Source organism: Cyprinus carpio, chromosome B18, assembly GCF_018340385.1.
Source record: "Cyprinus carpio isolate SPL01 chromosome B18, ASM1834038v1, whole genome shotgun sequence".
NCBI classification, from domain to species: Eukaryota; Metazoa; Chordata; class Actinopteri; order Cypriniformes; family Cyprinidae; genus Cyprinus; species Cyprinus carpio.
In genome coordinates this window covers 19,381,007-19,405,311 of record NC_056614.1, presented here as the reverse complement: position 1 = coordinate 19,405,311, position 24,305 = coordinate 19,381,007, and the positions used below count along the sequence as shown (strand labels likewise).

The 24,305-nt window shown below is 35.7% G+C and overlaps 1 protein-coding gene across 1 annotated transcript; it reads right to left on the bottom strand.

Annotated features, from left to right (window-relative positions):
* Nucleotides 1-1,396: 1,396 nt before the first annotated feature.
* Nucleotides 1,397-22,738, bottom strand: LOC109108724 (aryl hydrocarbon receptor nuclear translocator-like protein 2). The gene is made up of 18 exons (XM_042744230.1): nt 22,506-22,738; nt 22,284-22,378; nt 14,584-14,713; nt 13,385-13,438; nt 13,258-13,299; nt 12,924-13,081; nt 12,695-12,774; nt 12,403-12,495; nt 11,515-11,632; nt 10,541-10,687; nt 9,431-9,671; nt 7,878-7,984; nt 7,099-7,249; nt 6,885-6,952; nt 6,356-6,473; nt 5,758-5,848; nt 5,559-5,658; nt 1,397-5,148 (listed from the first exon to the last, which is right to left on the bottom strand). The coding sequence occupies exons 1-18, from the start codon at nt 22,628-22,630 to the stop codon at nt 4,997-4,999; spliced, it is 2,070 nt and encodes a 689-aa protein (XP_042600164.1). The 5' UTR covers nt 22,631-22,738; the 3' UTR covers nt 1,397-4,996.
* Nucleotides 22,739-24,305: the final 1,567 nt, after the last annotated feature.

Below are 24,305 nucleotides of genomic sequence, written 5' to 3'. Positions count from 1 at the left end.
TCAATGTCTAAAACCGTTTTGCTGCTTGTTATTTTGTGTCAACTTTGATGCATTTCATTCAGGGTTCTTTAATGAATAGAAAGTACGAAGGAACATTTATTTGTTAACTGAAATTATTTGTAACATCATAAATGTTTGTACGCTGACACATGACAGACCAACACAGATGTAGAGGAAACTAATGTTGTTTATTTAAGAATCTTTTTACAGGTCAGCCTGGAGAGACAGATTCTCTGCTACTAACCAGACCTGTTGACAGCAGCAGTGATGGCGTCATACAAATTCTTAATAACAAACAGAGGAGGAGAAGAAAGCAAAAGACGAAAAAGGGGCCTGCCTGGACAAGACCACTCGTTCCATAACAGCCTTGATCAAAGGCTCAGAGAGAGCGATGAGGAGGTGCATGAATGCAGATCTGGAGGCTGACCCAACGGCTGCTCCCCGACTGAGATGTTCACGTCTTCAGCATATCCAAACCACTTTCATCACACACTCAAGACAGACAGAAACAAAGGGAAACAGAACAACGAGCAACTCTTTGTCTGTCTTATAAGGCAAAAACCTTTATCCAATACCCTTAGATAGCTAACAGAACAACAAAAAGGTAGTAAAGAAAAGCAAAGGATAGACAAAAAGGCATGCATGAATGAATATTACTGTATCAATATAAAATCAAGTAATTCTTAGGCTACACATAGCGAGAGAGCTGAAATTAGGACAAAAGTGACAGAAGAAAAGGTCGGCGGTTCTAACCTACGTACAGTACTTGATTTCTGTCAAATGCAACTGCAGAGCGACACTCCAAACAGAACATAGTCTCATTAAAGGAATAATTCACCCAAAAATGAAAATATAGTCACTCCCCAGGCCATCCAAGATGTAAATATGTTTGTTTCTTCATCTGAACAGATTTGGAGAAATTTAGCATTTACGTCATGGATGGATCCTCTGCAGTGAATGGGTGCCGTCAGAATGAGAGTCCAAACAGCTGATAAAAACATAACAATCCACAAGTAAGCCACACAACTCCAGTCGAACAATTAATGTCTTTTGTGAAGCGAAAAGCTGTGCATTTATAATAACGCAAGTCCTCTATTCATAATACTGTTCTCTCCAGTGAAAAAGTCATCTCATCTGAATCAGGAGAGAAATAAAGTGAAAGTGAAGTGATGTGACATACAGCCAAGTATGGTGACCCATACTCAGAATTCGTGCTCTGCATTTAACCCATCCAAACTGCACACACACACCGTGAACACACACCCGGAGCAGTGGGCAGCCATTTATTCTGCGGTGCCCGGGGAGCAGTTGGGGGTTCAGTGCCTTGCTCAAGGGCACCTCAGTCGTGGTATTGCCGGCCCAAGACTCGAACCCACAACCTTAGGGTTAGGAGTCAAACTCTTGAACCAATAGGCCACAACTTCCCCACAAATGTACACCCCATATGTACACCTCTTACATGCGAAAACATTCCAAAACTAATATGCAGGTGGATTTTAATGTGAGAGTCAATTATAGAGGAAGTGTTTTAAATGGATTATGGATTTGTATTTTGGTCAGAAGCAACAGTTTTAGGTTAAAATGCCTTGATGAATGTTTCCTCCAAACACGCGTGTGGATTATTATAATGTATTTATCAGCTGTTTGGTCTCTAATTCTGACGGCACCCATTCACTGCAAAGGATCCATTGGTGAGCAAGTGATGTAATGCTAAATTTCTCCAAATCTGTTCCAATGAAGAAACAACCTCGTTTACATCTTAGACGGCCTGAGGGTGAGTAAATTTTCATTTTTGGGTGAACGGTTACTTTAAAAAACAGTGAAGCTGTGGGGGAGTGGGAAACACATTATAAATCACAATTTTGTCTTTTAGGACAAGCCTGCAGTTATGGCACAGAGCAATGCTTGTACATTGTGGGCAAACAAAGCAGCTGTTCCTTTGCTTAAGGCTACAACTGCCTAATCAAAATCCCTAACTGGTCATCTTACCAGAATTGTGATTTGCTAACACATCTAACCACCTGTGTGACAAACACTTACAGTTGATCCCATGAAATGTCAGTCAGGTTTAAGGAAATGCCCCATTTATATTTCTGGGTAATGCATTACATTTGCAAAGCCAAGCGTTGGATGAATAATGGGTCTTGGCAAGACTTCTATTCACACTAAAGATCACAACATCACCTAGCAGTATTTCATTTCAGTTGGATTGGGTGGGTGGCTTCCTCCCTTCAAGTAAGCTCCTGGCAGCATGTGACAGAGTAGACAATGATATGAAGACATTTTTTAAAAGCAGCTCACACTATAGTCACAGAATTACAGATCATCTGACAGCACAGGGCAGCTGAGCGTTAAGGGTGTTTGAAATATGTCTGTGGTCAAATTGCTTTGGTATAATCGGTCAGAATCAGCCGTTTCCATCACGCAAGGCCATGAGACTCCTGTGGCACATGTGCACCGTCACAGTAAATCAGTTCAATAAACTGATCGTCTGAATGAAAGGTCACCAGTACGAAGGGAAGCAAATTTCAGAAGAAAATGTGCAAAATCAGATACAAAGTGAAATGTGAATTCATTGAGGTGGACGATTACCCAGGGGAATCAGATGAAATTTGAGAAATTTAGAAAAGAAAGAGAGAATCAGTATCCCAAGGATGTGCACACGCAATAAGACCTCAAATATAATATACAAAATAGGGAATATTATAATAAATGGCATTTGATAGCATCATTTTAACAGCCCACAAAGATCATCTGTCTTGTCTTTGTCTTTGATTTTTCCATTTAAAGATTCATTTACTACTACTACTAAAACATGGTAAAAAACATGTTCTTAGGTCTCTTGTCTTCAGTTAAAGTAATAGCTCACCCAAAAATGGAAATTCCAGCATTCATTTTAAAACCTGTATGATTTTCTTTCTTATTATGGCTAGAATGCACTACCTGTCTTTTAAAACCAGATTTCAAACCACCAGGGACCATACACTTGCAAACTCTTAGACTTAACTGCAGATGACACACTAATAGACTTCACAGTCATTTCAAACACAACAAACACACTAAGAAATGTGCCTTGTTGCTAGGAGATATGAGACGAATGAAAACAATGTGTGTTCTAAAATCAGCTCAAAAAACCAAACATGTCTAATATCTTCCGACTGAATGGAATCACAGTCTGAAGCTAGAAAATCTTAATCTGTGCCCAGCATTCAACGTGATCTTCTGTGAATCTGTAAAAGCTGCATGCTGGCTCTGACTTTTGGCAACTAGCTTCGACTCCTCCAGACTCCTCCAGTAATCAGGGCAAAAGTCTTGTAGTGTATTCTAGACTTAGGATAAAATGCAATATTGAAACTGAGAAAATTGCATTGATTAAATTGGACATCTATGAAGGCATAAATTGGACTTGGAATATAGCGCATATATCTTATGAATTACTTCTATGGTGCTTTTTATAGTCCTTATTGAAGCTTGAAAGCCCATGGACACCATTAACTTTCATTACATGTGTTCCATGAAAGAAAGTAATACAGGTTTGAAAAGACATGAGGGTGAGTAAACAAACATTTTGTCCTTTTTAGGGTGCATTATACCTTTAAAAGTGGGTTACTATCATGACTTCAGGGCTGGATTTGTATTAGATATCTTCTTGACGCAGGAAGAATGTGAAAAAACATCTCTGCTCTTACTTTACGCCATAAAAAGTGATTTTGTTAGTATTTTGAAGTCGAGTAGAGATTAGGTTATTCCCATAACTAAAATTATGGAATATAATTCCAAAATACAGAGTTTAAACAACAATCACCTTCTAAATGCTGATCACGTTGAGCATGTTATACCTCTTTGCACATAACTAAACAAGAAGAACTAATGAAAGAATGAAGCCCTGTAGAAGTCTTGAACACCACCTTCACACAAGTGTCTAAAAAGTGGTTCTTTGCTGATCCGCTGAAGGATTTTGAGAAGGGGTTTCCACAAATTGCTCCCTGAGAGAAGCTGCCCTTATTAGTTACCAATCACCGTTTTACCTGTTTCCCATCTCCATCAAGACCATCTTTCAGAACAGTGGAAATAACACATTAACTAAGGGGGCAACAACCAAGAACATTGTCCCAGGTCCTCTAAAAATGTTGTCCCAGTCCCTGTAAATTTTAGTGACTGGCCTCTTTTTAGAAAAGCATAGCCCTGGCAAGACAGACGAAGGTCTGAGGGGAAAAGTACACATTCACACACATGTTTGTAGACTAGAGAGGAAAAAACAAACGTCAGGCCTAACGGTGATCTTCAATTTTCTGATTTTTCCACAGTCTTTTCAAGTAGTTCTGTTTGACAAATGACCACAAGCGCTTACCAACAGCCCTCCCCGTTGTTCCACTCTTGTTCATCAAAAAAAAAAAAAAAAAAAAAAAAAATTGAAATTAAAGATTTCTGCTCTAAAAGGGTAAAATAACTACCAGGCTTCCCTTGCCAAAGGAATCCCATGACGTTTTTATAAAAAAAAGCTTAGTTCAGCTTTGCCTCAAAAGCATCAGTTCAAGTGTTGATTGACTAAGTTTTGAAATCCTTACGCCACTGGATCACAGTGGACCATTTGGGTTCTTGCCTTATGGCTTGGCTGAGGCATGTGTTTCTCAACATGGCAAAACAGGCCAAGAATGTCTCTCCGTTCTGATCCATGCCAAGGGGCAGAAGTGACCTCAGAGCTGAGGAGAAGAAATGCACACCAGACCACATAAAACCTGGTCCTGTTGCTTAAGGTACTCAGCTTAAGGTACTCAGAGAGACCCCCGTCCCTTTTGGTTCTCCTTCACCAAGGGCAGCCATCAGATAACCTGCCATGCAGCTTGTCCGTACACATTAAAAAGACACTAATAAATTAAAAACATGAAAGCCAAAGAATTCTCGAAGGCTTGCTGCCCCATGAAAATTAATGGATGGTTCATTTTAAAAAGCTTCAGATAAGATGGGTCTTAAAAAAAAATAACTGGAGCTGTGTTCACAGAGACCAGTGCATCTCGTCAAAGTCCACGGCCTCACCCAGGTTGGCATCGGTCTCCAGTAAACTCATAATGACCGCCATGGCTGCCTCGTCAGTGCTCAGAGCGCCTAACCCAGGAACCCCCTCCAGATCCAACTGAGAGCTCCCCTCTGGAGGACAGGAACACAGGCAAAAATTTGGTTAAAGCAAAAAATCTTTAGTTTAATTTAAAATATTTAGATTTAATATAGGAAATTACAGAACAAGAAAATATTGATTTTATGTTTAATCAGTAAAATTTATCATCATGATATCTATCATTATTTACCAAATTTTAAGTATACTTTTTAATAATAATAATAATTATTATTAATAATAACATATTATGAGAAAAAACAATAATTTTGAATACTAATTTTGTCATGAAAATCATGTCAGAATGCAAAAAGTCTTAAATGTTCCAAAAGCAGGCATTTTCATTACACAAAACCTTTTCTCCAGGAAAAACCCAGACACATTCTTGACAAGCTAGTATCTCAAGTACCACATGGCCAGTGTAATATAATAATGTAACATCTACCCATGAGACTTTCTCCCGCTGTGAAGGCCCCACCCCTCGCTTCCACCTCTGAGCTTGATTTGCCAGGCATCTCCACATCTGTTGCTTCCCCATTTGGCACCTTAAAGCATGTGAAGTACTAATGTGTTAGCACACAAGAAACCAGAAAACTTGTAAATGAATTTCTAAACAGACAGACACATTTGTTTGACAGACTCACATTGCTGCTGGCCTGTGCAAGGGCCAGTGGAGACTTGTCCTGCAGTACACTGAATGGACTTGTATTGCCGCTGGATGGTGAGGAGTTCATCTTAAGAAAACAGAATTCAAAGATCTTTTCTTTAGGGATGTGCAGAACTGCATATTTTAAGTTAAGTTGACAAAATTGACAACGTTTCCAAGAATCTTTTGCATTGCTGCTTACAAAATAAATACATTATGTATAGTGCTGTCAAACAATTTATCGTGATTAATCACATCCAAAAGAAAAGTTTTTCTTTGCATAATATATGTGTGTTCTGTGCATATTTATTATGTGTGTGTGTATATATATATATATATATATATATATATATATATATATATATGTTTTAGCACACACATGCATGCATATAGTTTAAAAATATTTACATGTAGTTACATCTATATTTATATTCATATAATTTATATCACAAATAAATATACTTTATATATAAACATAACATATTTTTCTGAAATATATACATGCATGCATGTGTGTGTATTTTCATCACTTGTATTACTTCACTGTAAATTACACCAAATTTAATAATAGAAAGGAAGCTATGTAATTGGTTTACCTATTATAGTCCATTATCTCATTAGCAATTTGGGTCCCTATGCACCCAGCGTAAATCATGCCTGATGCACTGGAGATCCCTGGGATGATTGGAACTTGTTGGGACTTCTTGGCATCATCTACAAAACAAAACAAACAAAACTCCAAAACTGTTATCATTATTGTGCTTGCATAATATATTTCAAATCAATAGTAAAATCTGACAGTGATCATGAATTTAGCAGATCACGGAAACCAAATTTAGGCGGTTCCAGCTAATGAAAAAAAAATCAAATCAAATCAAACCCCAAACCATATCAAACAAACAAACAAAAAGACACAAAACTAAAAAATCCCCAAGCAAAAAAAAAAAAAACCAAAGCAAAAGGTGATGCATATATAAGAAGGTGAACAGCTGGAAAGCTGGACTTGCATTTATATAGTTTCCTTTTCCTCTATACTGCATATGGTTTCACAATGCAATATGCAAATTATAGGTACACGCCTAGAAACAAAACATATTTACAACATTGACAGATCTCAGTACTCACCCTCCGAGGCCTTGGAACTGCTAGGCTGCTCAGATTTATCCCCTGATCCACCTGGATTACTTTTACCGCTGAGTCAGGCGGAAAAAGAGTCAAGAAACAATCTGTTATCTCGTCGATCACAGAATTTGGGCGTGACAGGTTGAATCATGACATTGATATGCAGTTATAGCAAAAACGGCCTTTTAGAAAAACAAGATGAAACGCTGGTACTTACGATATAACGGTGTTGGTCGACACTATGTATTCTACTTCTTTGGTCCAGGGATTTATAAAACTAAACCACTGACTTTGTAAGGTGACAAAAGAGCCATATTTCGTTTTAAACTTATAGCAGTTTGTCTCAATCTTCTCTTTACTCCTCAGCACTGTGAAAAGAGGTGACCAAAATTACATATTAAAGGAAGTGCAACCAAAAATAAAATTGTCATTTACACATAAAACCAGTCATTCCTATCCCATATTATGTTTTGTATTTGACAGAATACAAAATTGTGGCTGAAAGGACTGATGACTTATTTGCATATGATAAAAGTAAATGGGGATGCAGGCTGTTAAGCTCCAAATGACCAAAAGTACAATAAAAGCAGTCAATATGACTTTTGTGCTATAGTTTAAGAGTTTGACAGACCCTTGTTCGCTTTCATTAGATGGAAGAGTAACACTTTTCTTTTTATCTTTTCTCCACAGAAGAAAGAAACTTATAAAGCATTGGAATGTGTAAACAAAGATAAACAAACAAAGGTAATAAATGTCACATTTAGTATATGCATATAATTAACAGTATTACACTCTGAGGCACTGCCCTCGTGTATCTGTCATTGAAAGCTCTTCTAATGTTCTTTAGAAGTAAGACTAATGATTAATGAAGGATGATAAGGATTTGGCTACTCATGTCCTTCTTTGTACAAATGGCTTAGGCAATCTGCCCAGTTTCTTGGAAAACCTGTTTAGAGCTCCAGTGCTCCTAATGGTAAGAATCTGGATGCACTGTACCTTTTCGGTGTCTATCTGCCAAATGAGGCAGGTCGTCCAGATGGAAGTATTCATAGCAGGATGTCCCTAGCAGCTCCTGGGGTAAATAACCCAGAATGGTGGTGGCTCTGTGTGTGCAATATAAATAGAACGCAGTTTTTAAAATCACATTTCTCACTATGAAACTTAAAAGGAGAAGTAAGTAAGTTTTTAGAGACAACTCCCAGAGAAAGTGCCACACTGTTTACACTATCAAAACATTACCCTTTTTTTATTTGAGCATCTAGGCTATCCTGACATGACAACATTGGCTAAACCAATATTGAGAGTTTGAGGCAAATCTGCATGCCTGACCAACAGCAGATGTCAAGAGTGTTTAAAAAAAATAAATAAATAATTTGTTTTAAAGCAGTCATTATATTTGGTACATCAAATTACACAAGGATTATTATAGGATAATTATTATAATAGAAAATAAGCATTTTTTTATAATTAGAATTTTATGTTACTAATTTTACATAGTTTACTTAAAAATACTGTTTGTTACAGCCCAAAATAAATATTATCTCAATAACAAATAACCAAATGCAACTATCTCCCTTTAACAATTGGTAAACTAATGCAAGTTCTGGAAAGAAAATGTTATAATTAATTATATAATTGTATTTTTTAATTTTTCTAAAATATTGAATATAATAATTACTTTTATTAAAAGGGGTGCACGTAAGTGGTTTACAGGTACGCACACACACACACACACACACACAAAAAAAAAAACTTTTGCAAGTAAGTGTGTAAATTCATTCAGACTCATTTGCGTACCTAAAAAATAAAAGCTAGTTGATTTTAGGTTTAAAAATCAAAATTCATAAAAAATAGACAATTAAAAAAAAGTCAACATTAGCATTGCATTTTTAAGTATACTATAAAATAATTGTATTTTTATTTAATAATCACTTTTTGTGTTTAAGATAATATCAACACACTTTATTATTTTGTCATATTTAAAAAAAAGTGCAAAATTATTTAAATTTATTATTTAAATTAAATTAAGTTAAATTTATTTTTTTGTAGTTAAATTTAATGGGTCACACTATGTGCGGTGTGAGTACCAAACCAAATCTCCAGGTACTCTCATGAGAACCAGACTTTATGAAAAAGTTATGTGCACCCGTTTATTAATTTAGATTTGATTTTATTTCACCTGTCACTTTTCACTTGTCATATCGACTACTAAAGAAACCAATTTATGTTAATAACTCCCCAACAGACAGTTAATACTGACAAACAGTTAGCTAACTATTATCTGAATAACAAATACCTAAACGTTGTCTCCTCTTAACAAGTGGGAAACTAAATCCAAGTTTTGAAAAGAAAATGCATGCCGCCCTCTAGTGAGAATGAAGTGCCCATTTACAGTCCACTTACCACGGAACATGCCAGACAAGGGAAAGTAATGTGGGTAATTACATACTGTGGAGCTAGTTTGCACAGGTGACTATGATTAGGCATAGAAACAATTGCCAGTCACAAAAATTTGCATTCATTTATTCCCAAAACAAGAGTCAATTTACCGTTGATCCACAAAGGTGAATTTGCCATCCATGGCGTAGCGGGTGACAAATTCAGTAGGCTTGACCTTGATCTCTCCGTTGGCCTGTGGGAGGGTGTGGGGGTGCACGCGGCCCACTGCTACCAGGCAGCTGAAGTGGGAGCTCTCTTTATCCGTCTCAGCCTCCCCCTCCGTGCCCAGCTGGCGCGTGGGCCAGGTGCGCATGTACCCCGTGCAGTGCACAGTGCAGTACCGCTGTGACTCTGTTGGGGCAGTCAATCAAAACAGAGTCAATTTACAGGTGAGCTGTGAGCCAAATGTTCCACCATATGTTGTTAAAGAGGAACACAAAGGTGCACGTTTCATTCCCTTTTAGATTTGCTTGATTTAATCTAAAAACGTGTCGTGACAAACATCTGACAAATGTTTTTTTTTTTTTCTTCAGTGTTGTGACAAATGTGATATGTAGGAAAGCTTAAATATAAGCTTTTGCTCAACATGTTGAACATACTGTAATTTTGAAAAACTAGCTTATAATGCATGTTCAACGTATGAAAATAAATGCATAAAAAACAATGCATGGCTTTACAGGGTTGCCTGAACAACTAACTGTTCTGGGCAGTTTGGAAAAGGCCACGCTCACCAAGAAAAGAAACGTCAGTGCTGTTCAAGTCCAGACAGTACATCAAAACACTTTCCAAAGAGAAGTCACTATCCAACTACTTTGTAGGAATATAGCTGTTGGAATGAAATCCCACAAGCTGTGCTTACACCACTGCATGTGGCAAAAAAAAAAGAAAAACAAAAACAAAAAGAGATGACTTGTAATGGAGTAAATATCCAGACCATGTCATCAACATGTCACAAATGACATCTTGGACCTTTGGTTCTTAGCAAGAAGAGAGACATTGCCAGTCTGAAGCCAAGAATATATAGAAACTTTATTTAACCTTTACTTCTTTAATTTTTATTTTTTACAGAAAAATCATAACAAACAGTGGATTTGATTGCATGAACACAAGGCTCTTGTGATTCACTTCAGGTCATCATTAAAATTGGAAAACCATCTTTAACAACTTAATTGTAAAAACAGGATGAGCTCCTGATGTATCCTGACTGAAGTGCTACTGACCTTTCTTTTTTGAAGCCCCAGCCTGGAAGTCCTTCTCTTCTTTGACAGTAACTTTGTTGTACTTCATTCGGCAGAAGAATGAGCGCCGGGCTCCAGAGCAAAGCCGAGCCGCTCCGACGGGGAGCTCAGCCTGCACCTGCAATCCCGCTGCACATAAACACCAGTCAGATTGGTTGAAAGAATGATTTTCCCAAAGACGCGTATTTTGTTATTTACTCACCCTCATGTTGTACCAAATTTTTAACCAAAAGCAATCCTACGGCTTCAGAAAACTTCAAACACAGCACATGAGTCATATGGACTAGTTTTGTTGTGCTTTATGCCAGGAAAAAGGTTTGAAACGTGGGCGAGTAAATCAACTAAGAATGACTAATGAAAAAAGTCTGGGGTTGGTAAGGTTTTATTTTAAAGAAATTAATAATTGTAGTGCTCAAATGTGACAGTTAAGATATTTATAATATTACGAAAGATTTAAATACTGTTCTTTTAAACATTCTATTAATCAAAAATGGTGTTCACAGAAATATTAAGCAGAAACACTGCTGTCAACATTGTTAATTATAATAAATGTTATTTGAACACCAAATCAGCATATTAGAATTATTTCAGAAGAATCATGTGATACTGATGACTGAAGTAATGGCTGCGCAAAATTCGGCTTTGCCACCACAGGAATAAATTACATTTTAAAATATGTTAAAATAGAAATCACTCATTTTAAATTGTAATAATATTATAGGAATATTACTATTTTTACTGTATTTTTGATCAAATAAATGCATCCTTGTTGGTCATAAGAGAATTCTTACTAACCCCAAACATTTGAATGATGGTGTATAGTATACAGTATATTTATTAAGCAGACTGAGTACAATGTGCATGCAAAAGGCATAAAACTGTATAAGCATTTCCGAAAAGCATTCAGGAAACACACACACAAACTTAACCGTTTATTACGGTCAAAGTATGTTTACTTTTGGCGTCTATGAGGCGCTCCCGCGGGTAGAGTTCAGAGGCAGACAGCTGTTCCTTCACTTTACCAATGTCCTTAGGATGAACATAATCAAACAGGCTCTGTCCAATTAACTCCGTCTGGGGAGAAAAAACATTCAAATGAGCCATGATTTAACTAATACATTTTGCCAACAGGTCATATATATATAGGTCATACATATATATAAACCAGTCTTTCACTGGTTTATATATATATATATATATATATATAGAGAGAGAGAGAGAGAGAGAGAGAGAGAGAGAGAGATAGAGAGAGAGAGAGAGAGAGAGAGAGAAAGAGAGAGAGAGATACTATATAAGTAGCACACTTGCTTTTTAAGCCATGATGATTCTATGATGTGGAACATGGCAAAAAATAAAGAATGAGTATATGTGACTAATCTTTTCTCTGGTAGTGGTAGTGTACATTAGGGTTGCACGATTAATCGCATGCATTTGTCATGCGTGTCTCATCAGTAAAGCCGGTTCCGTGATTAGCGGTAAATATCCGTCACCTGTTTTCAAACGGGAGCGGCAGTTAATACACAGAATCGTAGTTCACTGACAAGCTACGCAATATTCTGTTCATAATTGAGATTAATCGCATTCGATTATGAACACGATATTGCGTAGCTTGTCAGCGAACTACGGCTCTGTGTATGAACTCCCGGTGCATTTGAAAACAGGTGACGGATATTTACCGCTAATCACGGAACCAGCTTTACTGATGAGACACGCATGACAAATGCATGCGATTAATCGTGCAGCCCTAGTGAACATCTGTTCATAATTATAGCACTTATTATTTTTTTAATTGAGATATAATATATATATATATATATATATATATATTAGTTGAACTGTCCTACCCGACCGTAATTCAGGATTTTTGAAACCGATTCTGAGACAAAGACTATCTTCCCACGGTCACAGCCAACCACAAAGAGAAATCCATCCACAGCCTGTACAAGATATAGAGATAGAAAGAGATCATTTAGGGTTGATGTTGTAATATCACAATTGCAAACAGTCAAAATGCCCTGTTTAAACAAAAGCTATTTTTGGAGCCTTTTCCACCCACATAATCAATAATTTGCACTGTTCGTTTTTCTGCCGTTACAAATAGCTTTAAGACATGGTTCTATAAACTGTAGGATTTACCCTTAGGACAAGGTGTTTGAGCTCATCATCTGGGAGGAATGCAGGTTTGTAATTGGCTTCTGCAAACGAGCTGGTTGCTCCTGTAAAACAGGCACTCCATTACCCCACATACATTCAAGAACATTCATCACTGTTTGCTCTGCTTTAATTAGGTATTCATGAAGGAAAATACATTTTTCAAGCTCAATATTAGTCTTTGCTAGGCTACACTGAAAGCAAATCTAGGTACCTTTGAGTGATTTGAGGTGCTGGACAGCCATTCGTAACACAGTGAGTTTGTCAAGCTTGCGGGACATGGGGTTACAGGTGGGAATCATCGCTGCCAACTCGTCAATCAGATTATTCATCTTATCTCGCCGGCGTTTCTCGATCTGACTGTGAGGTTCTCTACAAATTGAAATTTATGTTGTATGTTATAGTTAATTTTTTTTTAGTGTTTGAATTTCAATGACAGTGGAAACTTCAAATTTAACAACTAAATAACAATAATAATAATAACTTTTAAAAGGTAGATAAATAAATATAAATAAATAAAATAAAATAAAAAATTTAGTGATAAGTACCTGACACACTTAATTTTTAAGTGCTGGTCGTCTCCTTCCGATCTAAGAAAACATACAAGTGTTAAAAATAGTGATTAAAATCGTAGATCAAGGTGAGCCATATTGCGTATCGCAATGAGCTTAGTACCTTCCCTGATCGTCCTCCATATCCTCCTCTAGATTTGATGCAGATTTTGTTTCCCTGGAAACAAAGCGGTGAGATGTTTAAGGTGACTAATGAAATGCTGCCGTGATTCTAAGAGGATGTTAAACACAGACCACGCACTTCCCTTCCCAATGCATCTCGACTCATTCAGAAAAGCAGGACAGGGGCTAACAGGCCAAACAAGAGGATATTAGTCACCAGCTATAGCAAATCGGCTATAAAATCCAAATATAAAATATTAATGTGTTACATTCTCACACCCACGCACATACTTTTTCAAAAAACTAGGGCTGGGTGGTATGAGGATATGTTACATATAAAGACATTTATGAGGGATGGACTTTACTTTAATCACAAAGAAACATGGAGTAATGCAAAAAACAAAGCAGCAAAGATATACGGCTGTACAACAACTATGTGACTCATCTCATCAATACGAATTAAACCTATGCAGTCAATGGGACTTATACAGGCAGCATTAAAAGGCAGAACAAATAGTACAGTAGTACTACTACTTTTTCATGTTTTGGTGGTTTGTGTCAAGCAAGCTACAAAAGAAACGACAGAGGAATGAAAAGAAGTCTTCAGTTTCACATGAACCTTTAGAAATCATTCTAATATGCTGATTTGGTGCTCAAAAATCATTTCTTATTATGGTTCATATATTTTTATAAAAGCTATGATAAATTTTTTCCAGGATTCTTTGATGAAGTTCAAAAGAACAGTATTTATCGGAAATCTTTTGTAACATTATGTCCTTAGTATCAGTTTTTAATAATTTATCGCATCCTTGTCTTTGGCGAATAACAGTATTAAAAAAAAGTATTTAATAAAATAAAAAAAATGTAAAAAAATTTAACAAAAAAAAAAAACACATTTGAACAAATTTACAGCATGAAAACAACATTTAAATCATTTAAGTAATCACTTTTTTTAAAGACTTTACATTTTTTATTTAAAATAAGATTTAAGCATTTAAATAACTAGATTATCTAAAAATAGGCATTGCCACATATTTTGTTTAATATACCAACAATTCTTCAAACCATTTAAATAAACCATTTGCAATCTTTAATTTCTTATTAATTGAAAAAATACAATATTGTGATTTATACAGTAACTGTCATATTTTGTCAAACCGCCAGCCTCTACTAGTGATGTACAAATTTAAATATACTCACGGGTTGTCCATGCTGCCTTTCCGTTTCCTGGGCAGCTCCATGCCTGAGGCCATGCCGGTGGCTGAGGTGGGGGTCATCAAACCAGACAGAGAGACAGAGAGGCCCTGGGGTTCTCCCTCTAATGCATCTCCTGCAAATGGTGGGAGGGATTTACTATAGTAAACTTATAAAAAGAAACATGCCAAAACACAACTATGTGCTACATATTGGAACCAGGGCACAGTGGAATAGATTTCATAACAGACATCTAAAGAATCAGACCATCTGTAATCGGCAGATTTTTGTGTGAATTCAGAGCGATACTTTTTGTTTGTGTGGTGATAATAAACGGGACATTTTTTTTATCTTGTAAATAGTCGTCTTAAAAGTGTAATCTTAAAACCCAGAAACCCAGTTTACACCTGGTTCTTAGAAAAGAAAAGTTGACAGAGACCTACTTGCCACATTGATGCTGGGCGACCATGAGCATAATACAGACAACCTTCACCTCTACAAAAATGTGCATCACTCTTTCCTTTAGGCACATCTATACGCCCATTCAGACAAGAAGGAATATGCGAGTCCATTTTAATAGATGGTCTTTGACTTCCTGTACAAACAAAGCTTTAAAACGAGAAGCGTTTTATAGCAGTGTATCTATTTCTATTTACATAATATCCAGTCTCCATTATTGAGGACAGAACAGCACTGTCAAACACTAAGATCATGCATCTGTTGAGTTAAAACAGCTTTAGCTCCTGGTTTTTGGCAAAAATCATTGCAGCATTTAGTCATCGTTGCAAATGAAAGCAAAGGACTCTGATTGGAGACATATTGTTAATTCAATTTCAGTTTTGGTTTCTATTTATCAAAGTAAAATCAAAAAGCCCTAGTGTGATCATTAAAATAAATATAAAATAATAATAATAATAATAATAATAATTATTATTATTATTATTATTGAAATAATATCAACAATTACCCCATGCTGAAGTAAAGCTACAGTGTGAATGCAAAATAAATAAATATATCTCTTTACATATTATTATTATTATTATTTTTCCAATGTTGTAATAATAAAGATTATTTCCATGAAATAAAAAAAATGCTATTATTGATTAAAATGATTATTACTCTTATTGAAATAACAACTAGTCCATGCCAAAGTAAAGCTGAAAAATAAAAAAAAATGATGGATTTCGTTTTTATTATTATTGAAAACTAGCCCATATAAAGGGTAAAACTACAAAGTGAATGCAAAGAATAAAACGAAGCTCTTCACACGAGTGCTGTTCATCATGTTGCAGTTCAAATCACAAACACAGTTTCTGTTGCACTTACTGTAATATTACTTTTCTGAGCAAACTGTGCAGCTCTACCTGGCACCTGGCAGACACATAATAGAGCTGTATTTGCCATCTGTTATAGCCATTGACCACCATAATCCATTCACAAACTCCCTGCAAGCAGAGCACCTTATTCAAGAAGAGGCTATAATGGTGCAGTCTGTTTTCCCGCCTGCTTCACCTGCTGCTTTAAGCCTCAAAGATCAACAGACAAGCTCAACCTCATCAGGCCCTGAACTGCATCTGCGCGTTCCTCATCAGACCGGCCATGTGTACACGTGCATGTACTTTGTGCGTGTGTGTTGTCACAGTGCCATCAGGTTCAGGCGACAATGGAACAAGCCAGGCCAAACACAGCTTGTGCCCCTGGCTCCTATATTTAACAGTGCTCCGCAGGCCTAGTGACCTAAATAGTCGTTAACAGATCGGCAACAACCTGATTTTTAATCCTGTGTACTGGAGTGAAGATCTGCGGTGGGATTATTTGGTTTTATGTGGCCGATAGGAAGGCCGCACCCAACAGTGAAGAGCTCCGTCTTTCACTGGTTTATGATATTACCTGGACTTCACTGACCTGCATTCGGATACTAGCACTCATGACGACTGTGGGACGTCATTTGCACAAGAGAAACCCCATTTCACTGACTCACTTTTCATTTTCCAGAATGGATCATTCAAATGCATATAAATATATACATATATGTATACACATGCCTACGTACAATTATTTTCAATGAATTCAACGTCAAAAAGCACACATCACTCATCACCTAAACCATACCTACTTCTCAAAAAAAAATGCATTTTAAATGTAATTATACTCTTTAAATGTTATTAAAAGCAATGCACACCCATAAGTAGCAAAATGCCTGAATAATTTACTAAATTATCCGTCTAAATAACTTGGAAAAACAGTCAATGCAAGCACTACATGTCAGCACGGAGAAAAATAGAGCTGCATGAGAAACATGTCCAAACTCAATTTATTTACGTCAAACGTTGTTCAAGAAACGTGACAAAAGTAGGTCAGTGAATCCACTTCAATGTGTTTAGCTTTGGCACACTTTTGGCACCACACCTTGGTAGTATTTTACATCCCACTGTTGAGTATTAAATTAACTGTTAAGCTAAATGTTGGACAAACAGGTATCCACAGGGTTTAATTATAACTATGTTGACGTCACAAGTTTTTATGTCCTGTAAACTTAGAAGACTGGTTTTCTGTGACGTATTGAATGCTCTTGCAAATTCCCTCAATAAGTCAGCTCTATTGATGTGAGGCAAGAAGCATCTGTTGTAACTTATTATACAATAAATATCTACTCATTTGTGACACAAAAGCTTAAGTAAGAAGAGCTAGCTTACAATCATTCAGTCAATAAAAAACAAAAGGGTCATCAGGACTTCGACAAAGCAGAGGGTCTGGTTTCAACCTGAATGGGTTTATTTTTCAATAATGACTGGCTGACTGTAGATTATTCTGCTTATTAAATAACTACTTACCAAAACAACTAAATAATAAATAAATAAAAAATTTATTAAATAAGCAGACATCAAATACTGATTTCAGCTAAAAATGATTTGTTAAGATTGGCACTCATTTTACAGCAATATTGGGCAATTTCACTAAAAACAAATCAAAATCTATAAATAATGGGACAAAACAAAGCATAATATACAACATATAACAAATACACACCAAAATATAGTAATGCATTTATTATGTCCACACTTATGTTATTGGTTTCAAGCTTGCTGATAATATGTGCAACTGACAAATGGTATAGTGCCTTATTAGAAATTTAACAGCAAATGATTGATGATTCAGATGAAAAACCATGTTAATTCTTCCCACAGTTAAAAAAAACATTGGTGCGTTCCATTCACTAAAGCGTGAATGTCAATGACTGATGTCTAGCTTGTTTAAAACCACAAATCAAGCCGGTTGAAGCATCTTGGCATTGGATGGTGGATTTTCTTTATGACGAAAGCAAAACACTGTAATAATGCCACAATAATGTTCAATGCAAGGCAATTATTTTTTTTTTCAGACTTTACTCAGTTGCATGGTATGCTCTATTTTTCAGTTCAGTTTTAGACTTAGAGTTGCTTAAGAAATTGTCTAAAATGTGAGAATCTGTGGACATGACAAATGTCTAAAACAAAAAGCTAAAAAAGGCATTCAGTTTATATGTGACTTAATTTTTCTAACAAATACAAAAGTGCCTTGCCTCAACAGCTGGCAATTTATCAATAGACTGATTTAAAAGAATTTAATTAGCCTATTTTAATAATTAGGCAACTAACCCATGGCTATAACCACTAGATAAGCTACAAAACTGACACTCCTATTTAAAGAAAAAGTCTTTTGATTTTTATAAAAATTTAAGAATAAAAGTATAATGTATATGCATAATGTATATAAAAGCATCAATCTTGACAAATTGTCTTTCAAATTTCTAATGGATCACAACAAATAGTCTTCATTTACTTATCTCTTATAAGCAAAACTGTAGACTTTTAATGTATTAATTATTATTGCTTTTAATCCTTATCTGCCATGTACACTTTGTATTGTGAGTTTCAGTAAAGTTAGTTTGCTTATATTTCATTCTAACACAACTAGTCATAAATGAAAGACATAAGCATCAGATTTAGAAATCATTATGATGTGGGTTTGTAATAAACTGGATAAGTAATTGGTTAATTCTTTGAGCTTGATGCTGGCACTGCTTTATGCAAATCTCAAAGCTTACCAGGCATCTGGCCCTTCTACATAAAAAAATAAACTGCTCTAAAACATGCGAATGACCAAGAAACACCAATAATGCAATAAAAAAAAAAATCTTGTGCACACAAATATCACGACGCACACATATCTTAAGTTTAGAATAAATGCTTAACATCTAAACAGCATGATCCAAAAAAAATATAATAATAAAACATCTAATGTCTAGACATGAAGGCAACAGGAAACTGTCTCTTCGACATGAGAGGAAGTCAAGACGAGCTGTAAAACTGACAGACAGAGTTGAGATGTGACAATCAGAACATTATCAAAACAATCATTCTAAACTATTATTTCTGAGATTTAAAGAGGTCTGTAAAGTGGTCCTTGAGAAGGAGACCTTGAACAAGACTCTCCCATTCAGTTTAATAAAAACACATTCTCAAAATAGCCTCACCATTCAAATCACAGGAGCCTCTTCAGAGACCATGACAAAGTGAATGCAACACTTATGTGTGCAGCACATCCACTAGACTGCAATCTTAAATTCTCTGATGAATAATTTTGCTTTTAACTATACTTACATGTCTGTTTGCACATATAAAAATACTACAATAAAATTCCTATAACATTTCTCAGAAACAAATGTGCAACAACTTTCAACACTCTCTATTTCCCACAATGTAGTCCTTTACATTTGATGATCTGAGATGTATAAAAACTCTTCCCAGTAGCTCAGGATCTGGTGTAGCAACCCATCGTGCAACATATTTCATCGAATATATACTATAGATATAGACAGGTAGTGGTCAGTAAAAGTATTGCTAAAACCTAGTGCAAAAGTGTCACAATAAACCCCACTTCTGCTGACCTACTTTTGATCAAATCTTCTCCTTTAACTTTACAGCCTTTGTAGTCCTCACAAACATGAGTAAACTTCTATTAAAACATTTTATGAATTCAGGTCAAGGAATCTAAGAATGTTTTTAAAAGATTAAATACTTTTGAAAGTAATGGATAAACCAACATTTAAATGAGTTTAATACATGTAGTTATACTGTGAATATACGCAAAATATGATATTAATATAGAAAGCGTGTTAAATATATTTAAAACCATATCTATATATATATAATATATATATATATATATATATATATTTTTTTACAATTACAGGAGTGCAAAGCCATGCAATATGTAAAGAAAAATACAAAATAACATTAAACATAATATAATAAATAAAGTATAACAGGATATAATATAAATTATAATATAATACATGGCTTTCCTTCAGCATGATGCTAGAAACATTAAGTTCATAATATAATATAATGTAATATAATATAATATAACATAGCCCACAAGGATAAGGAATGATTTTGAGGAAATTTGTTGTTACATGATGGCACAGATTCAGACTTTAAAAGATTTAATGTATGCAAAGAATGATTCAATAAAATATTAACTAGACTTTTAAATGATAAATGTAGGAATAAAATCAGCTCATTCATTCTATTTTGCATCGCACTTTTTAATGACATTTGATCATTTTTATTATCTCCATTTATAAACATATGCATATTAATATCACTGAGGGAAGACTCACATTAAATAATCAATAAAGGAAGGAGGTATTATACAATGCTGTCTTTTTCCCCCTACACATAATTCCCACAGAAAATTCACCAGGACAAGTGCATTTTATTTATTAGCTTTGCCAGAATTTACCAGAAGCGTAGGACAGTAGATAATTGACCTGAAAAAACACCTATCACCGAAATGACTGGAATCTGTAACTCAAAAGAACAGTTACCTAAGAGACATACTTTCCAGATGAGACCCTAAATTCCAGTCACGTTTTTCAGTGTTGGGGAAGGGAGGGGGAGTCTGTCACGAGAGGAACCAAACTGACAGCAGATTTAGGTTACACACTCTAGCGAGAATTAAGAGCACAAGTGCCCTATTACATTAAACAGCTTCGTTTCAGATTGTTTACAGACTAGTTATGCAAAGGTTCACTGATTGAGTTAGGCTGAAGAGAGAAAGCAACGCCTGAGGAAGAGGAGGGCATCACAGCTCTGGCCTACAAGTGTGCCGAGTTTGACCTACATATTACACAACCATCACGTTACAAGAAACAAAAAAGACTAGATCAGGCAGCACTATGGCCTCACAATGCCAATGATTCACATTTACGTCACAGGAGGCAGTTTCACTCATTAAAAATGAGACCGAATTCACTAAGGGAAAGGCATCTCTACTAGACAGTGTATTTGGGAGCTCCAAAACTCAATATATTGAACAAATATTCAAAAAAGTGACTTTTCCCACAGTATATGTACAGTAAAACAAACACATAGAATAAACTTTCTGAAGTAGAACAATAGAGTAAGAACGTATCTTTGGTGCTTATGTAGGCTATGAACCCATATTTTAAAGAATTATGTACATAAAAGATGATTTATCAAAAGTCAGTATTATAGATTTCTACACATTTTACTATATACTCTACTATAGCTGAGAACCAAAAACATCCGATTTACGAACGAATGACTCTTGTGAACGAATCAAAGCACTTATGATTCAATCAGTCGGATTACTATGAATTAAATTGACTAGTCTACTGAAATCGCAATTAAAGTGCTTAAAATAAACCAACAACTGTTCGGAATAGTTGGCCATATGGCAATGTGTTAAAGACACACATCAGGAGTTGTGGTAGTCAATCATTAAATAAAGAAATAACTTGATTTAACATCTTTATCACATTTTCAGTTGGTTTAATGTTTTTATATAGTCTACAATTATGGCCAATAGCATTTATGCCTCCTTTTAAATAGTCAATGCACTACAATTGTAAAGAATATTTTCTGTTTTTTTTTTATGTGTGTTGAACAACACAAAGCTGAGGGCAAAACAATTAAAAAAAATGTTTTTATTATTTCTATTTTTTTTTCCCCACAAAAATAAAGGGTGGCAGATCAACCAAAAGATGAATCGCAAACAGAACAGTTATATTCTTTATAATTTCCACCGTTATACGCAAATGTAAACACAATAGGCTAAATCATCGATTTAACGCATTTTTCGGATAAAATCAGATTATTTTATTATGATCATCGGTGGAGGTTAGGAAAATATATATTTTTAAAAAAGTATGCCATATGAAAGATACAAAGTTTCCGAAAACAGAAAAAAACGACAGTAGAATGCATATACACACATTAAGACATTTACCATTATACGCAAACGGAAAAACCAAAACATTTAACGCAAAGAACTAGCATAGCCACAGCTGACTGAATGTGACGGCAGCCAATCTGCCAAAGGCCTCGCAAAATAACAACAACATGATAAAAACGTGAATATCAGTCACATTAAAACCAGATTATGTGGTAAAAAGCTGCGTTAAAGGCCGAAATGTGGCACGATGAGCAGTTCCGAAGCGCCTCTGCTCGGGTTTGCTGGAGTTCGCTCTACTGAACTACTGACCTAGTTTCGCTGCGAACGCGAGTGTGCAAACCAATCAGCGGGGAACACCGAGAGCTCCCCTCTCCTCCGCCCGGCACTCGGCGCAATCTACACCAACTCTCTCCGCGGACCCGGCTAGGGTGGACTAACTTTTATTGTTTTAAGCGGCGAGTTACCTGGCTTTTCCCCCGTCGCTCCGTCACCGCCGCCAGCCGCTGTATTCCTCGCCGACATGGCTGGAGCCGGTACGCCGGGGCCCAGGACTCCGATGCTGCATGTGGAGAACGAAGGCGGTGGTAGTTATTTGCAAAGGGGGGAGAGAAAGAGGAGAGGTGAAGGCGGAGGGGGGGTACGGCGAGGCCTGTATAATTGATTTAATTTTTTTCTTTACAACTAACTCAATTGGGAGGGTGGGCCGAGCGTAAAAACATGCAAGGAGAGGACGCGATGGAATCAGAACAGTGGTTGAAATCCGGGGAAACGCGGAAGACGACGACAACGCACAATCTCCTCCTACCATCATCAACACCGCCTTCTCTGCTGTCCGTTCCCTCACGTTACTAACCTAGTAAGTCACGCGATATGTTATGCAAGCCGAGAAAAATGCGGTCACGGATGCGATGGCGGTATGCGGTACTGAACGAGTGCTGCGTTCTTGCACCATAATATATATATTTAAACTAGAACTGTCTGTTATTTTGAGGCATTAGCTGAATTTACATAAGTAACATATTGATGCTTTGTCGGTAAGTACGTTATATTACAAAAAAGAAGACCAAAACTATTCCTATTTGGTTTGTTTAAAAGTGCCAAAATACTGGATATTTAATCTTAACATTCTTGACAAATTTCCTGTTTATCTGGGGGAAAAAAAGAAAAAAAAATCAAATAGTGTAGAAATAGCCTACTTAGAGCCTACATAAACTGTGTAAATTAGTGTCAAGTAGCCTACAAAGAAACCACCACATTTTATATTAAGTGTATGAATTAGGCCTATTTTATTTTATCCGTTGTGGCAATCAATTTCACTTGTTAATTCTGAGTAAACTCATCATATTGCACAAATGAAACAAATTTTACTGGTAGCCTAAATATGATTTTTGAATAAGCTTGTCAGACATTTAGGCTACTCTTCCATATTGTAACAGATTAAACTGAATTAGTAGGTAATCTTTGGTTTGATTAATTTAATGATAATAGGCCTACATTTGAAATAATAAATAAAACTGAGCATTGCTGTATAAGCTATAAATAACGCAGCGCCCTTTATATGTAATGCAATGGTATTTTCATTAATTTTGCTTAAGGAAACTATTGTATATGTCTTTTTTTCTCACATGAAAAAATAAATAAAGACACTGTTATCAAAGTGTAATTTGTTTTTATATTGACTTGAATCATCCCTGTGATCTAAACATGTTGTGTCGTCTGTATTCTGTTTGATAGATTTCATGGATTCTTTTTATGGATGTGTCTTTGCATTGTTTTTTGATGGTTGAAACCAAAAACTCTTCTTCTGGCTTGTTAACAACTTTCACACCTACCTTGTTTGCAATGAAATGATTGAGTAACTAATTCTGAAAGAAAAAACAGACACTCGCGCCAGCTAGTGGACAAGAGATGCACATCTTAATAATTTTTATTTTCCTCTATTGGTCCCTGAAAATAAACGCAGGTGATCTGATCTCATATGTAGATGCAACTGACTTTATTATTACAACACGCATACCCACAAACGTAACTGCTTTAAAAATATCAATATTTTATTATTAGCACAATATTTCTTTGAAAACATATGCTTCAGTGACTTTTAAAATTATTATTTCCAGTTCTAAGAAAGTCATAGAAATGTATTCGATATAAATTTGCTTAGCTTCCCTTATTTCTCTATGATGATGATGATGATGATGATGATTTTAAAGCCGTTATATTGATGTATGGCTTGGCGAATCATAAACCCTTAGAATAATAAAACCATAAGACAAAGTTATGGAAATTGAGACACAGGAAAAGCCGACTCACCATTTTTCCTGCAAAGATATTGCATACAGAAAACAAGAGTCATAGTTCAATGGTACAAATGAATACTTTATGTGACCACCGCTTCAAAAAGTCCATACATTTGACATGTACGATGCACCAGCACAGAGGAAGACAAGTTGTTGAACTGGAAAGCAAAGATTTGAAAATAGATATTG

What these genes read in the sequence shown, in the direction of transcription:
- LOC109108724 (XM_042744230.1), bottom strand. Translation starts at nt 22,630, where the DNA reads ATGATGGTAGGAGGAGATTGTGCGTTGTCGTCGTCTTCCGCGTTTCCC. An exon ending in TCGACCAACACCGTTATATC is followed by an intron (nt 6,953 to 7,098) that starts GTAAGTACCAGC and finishes CGCCTGACTCAG; the next exon opens with CGGTAAAAGTAATCCAGGTG. An exon ending in CAGTTCCAAGGCCTCGGAGG is followed by an intron (nt 6,474 to 6,884) that starts GTGAGTACTGAG and finishes TTTGTTTTGTAG; the next exon opens with ATGATGCCAAGAAGTCCCAA.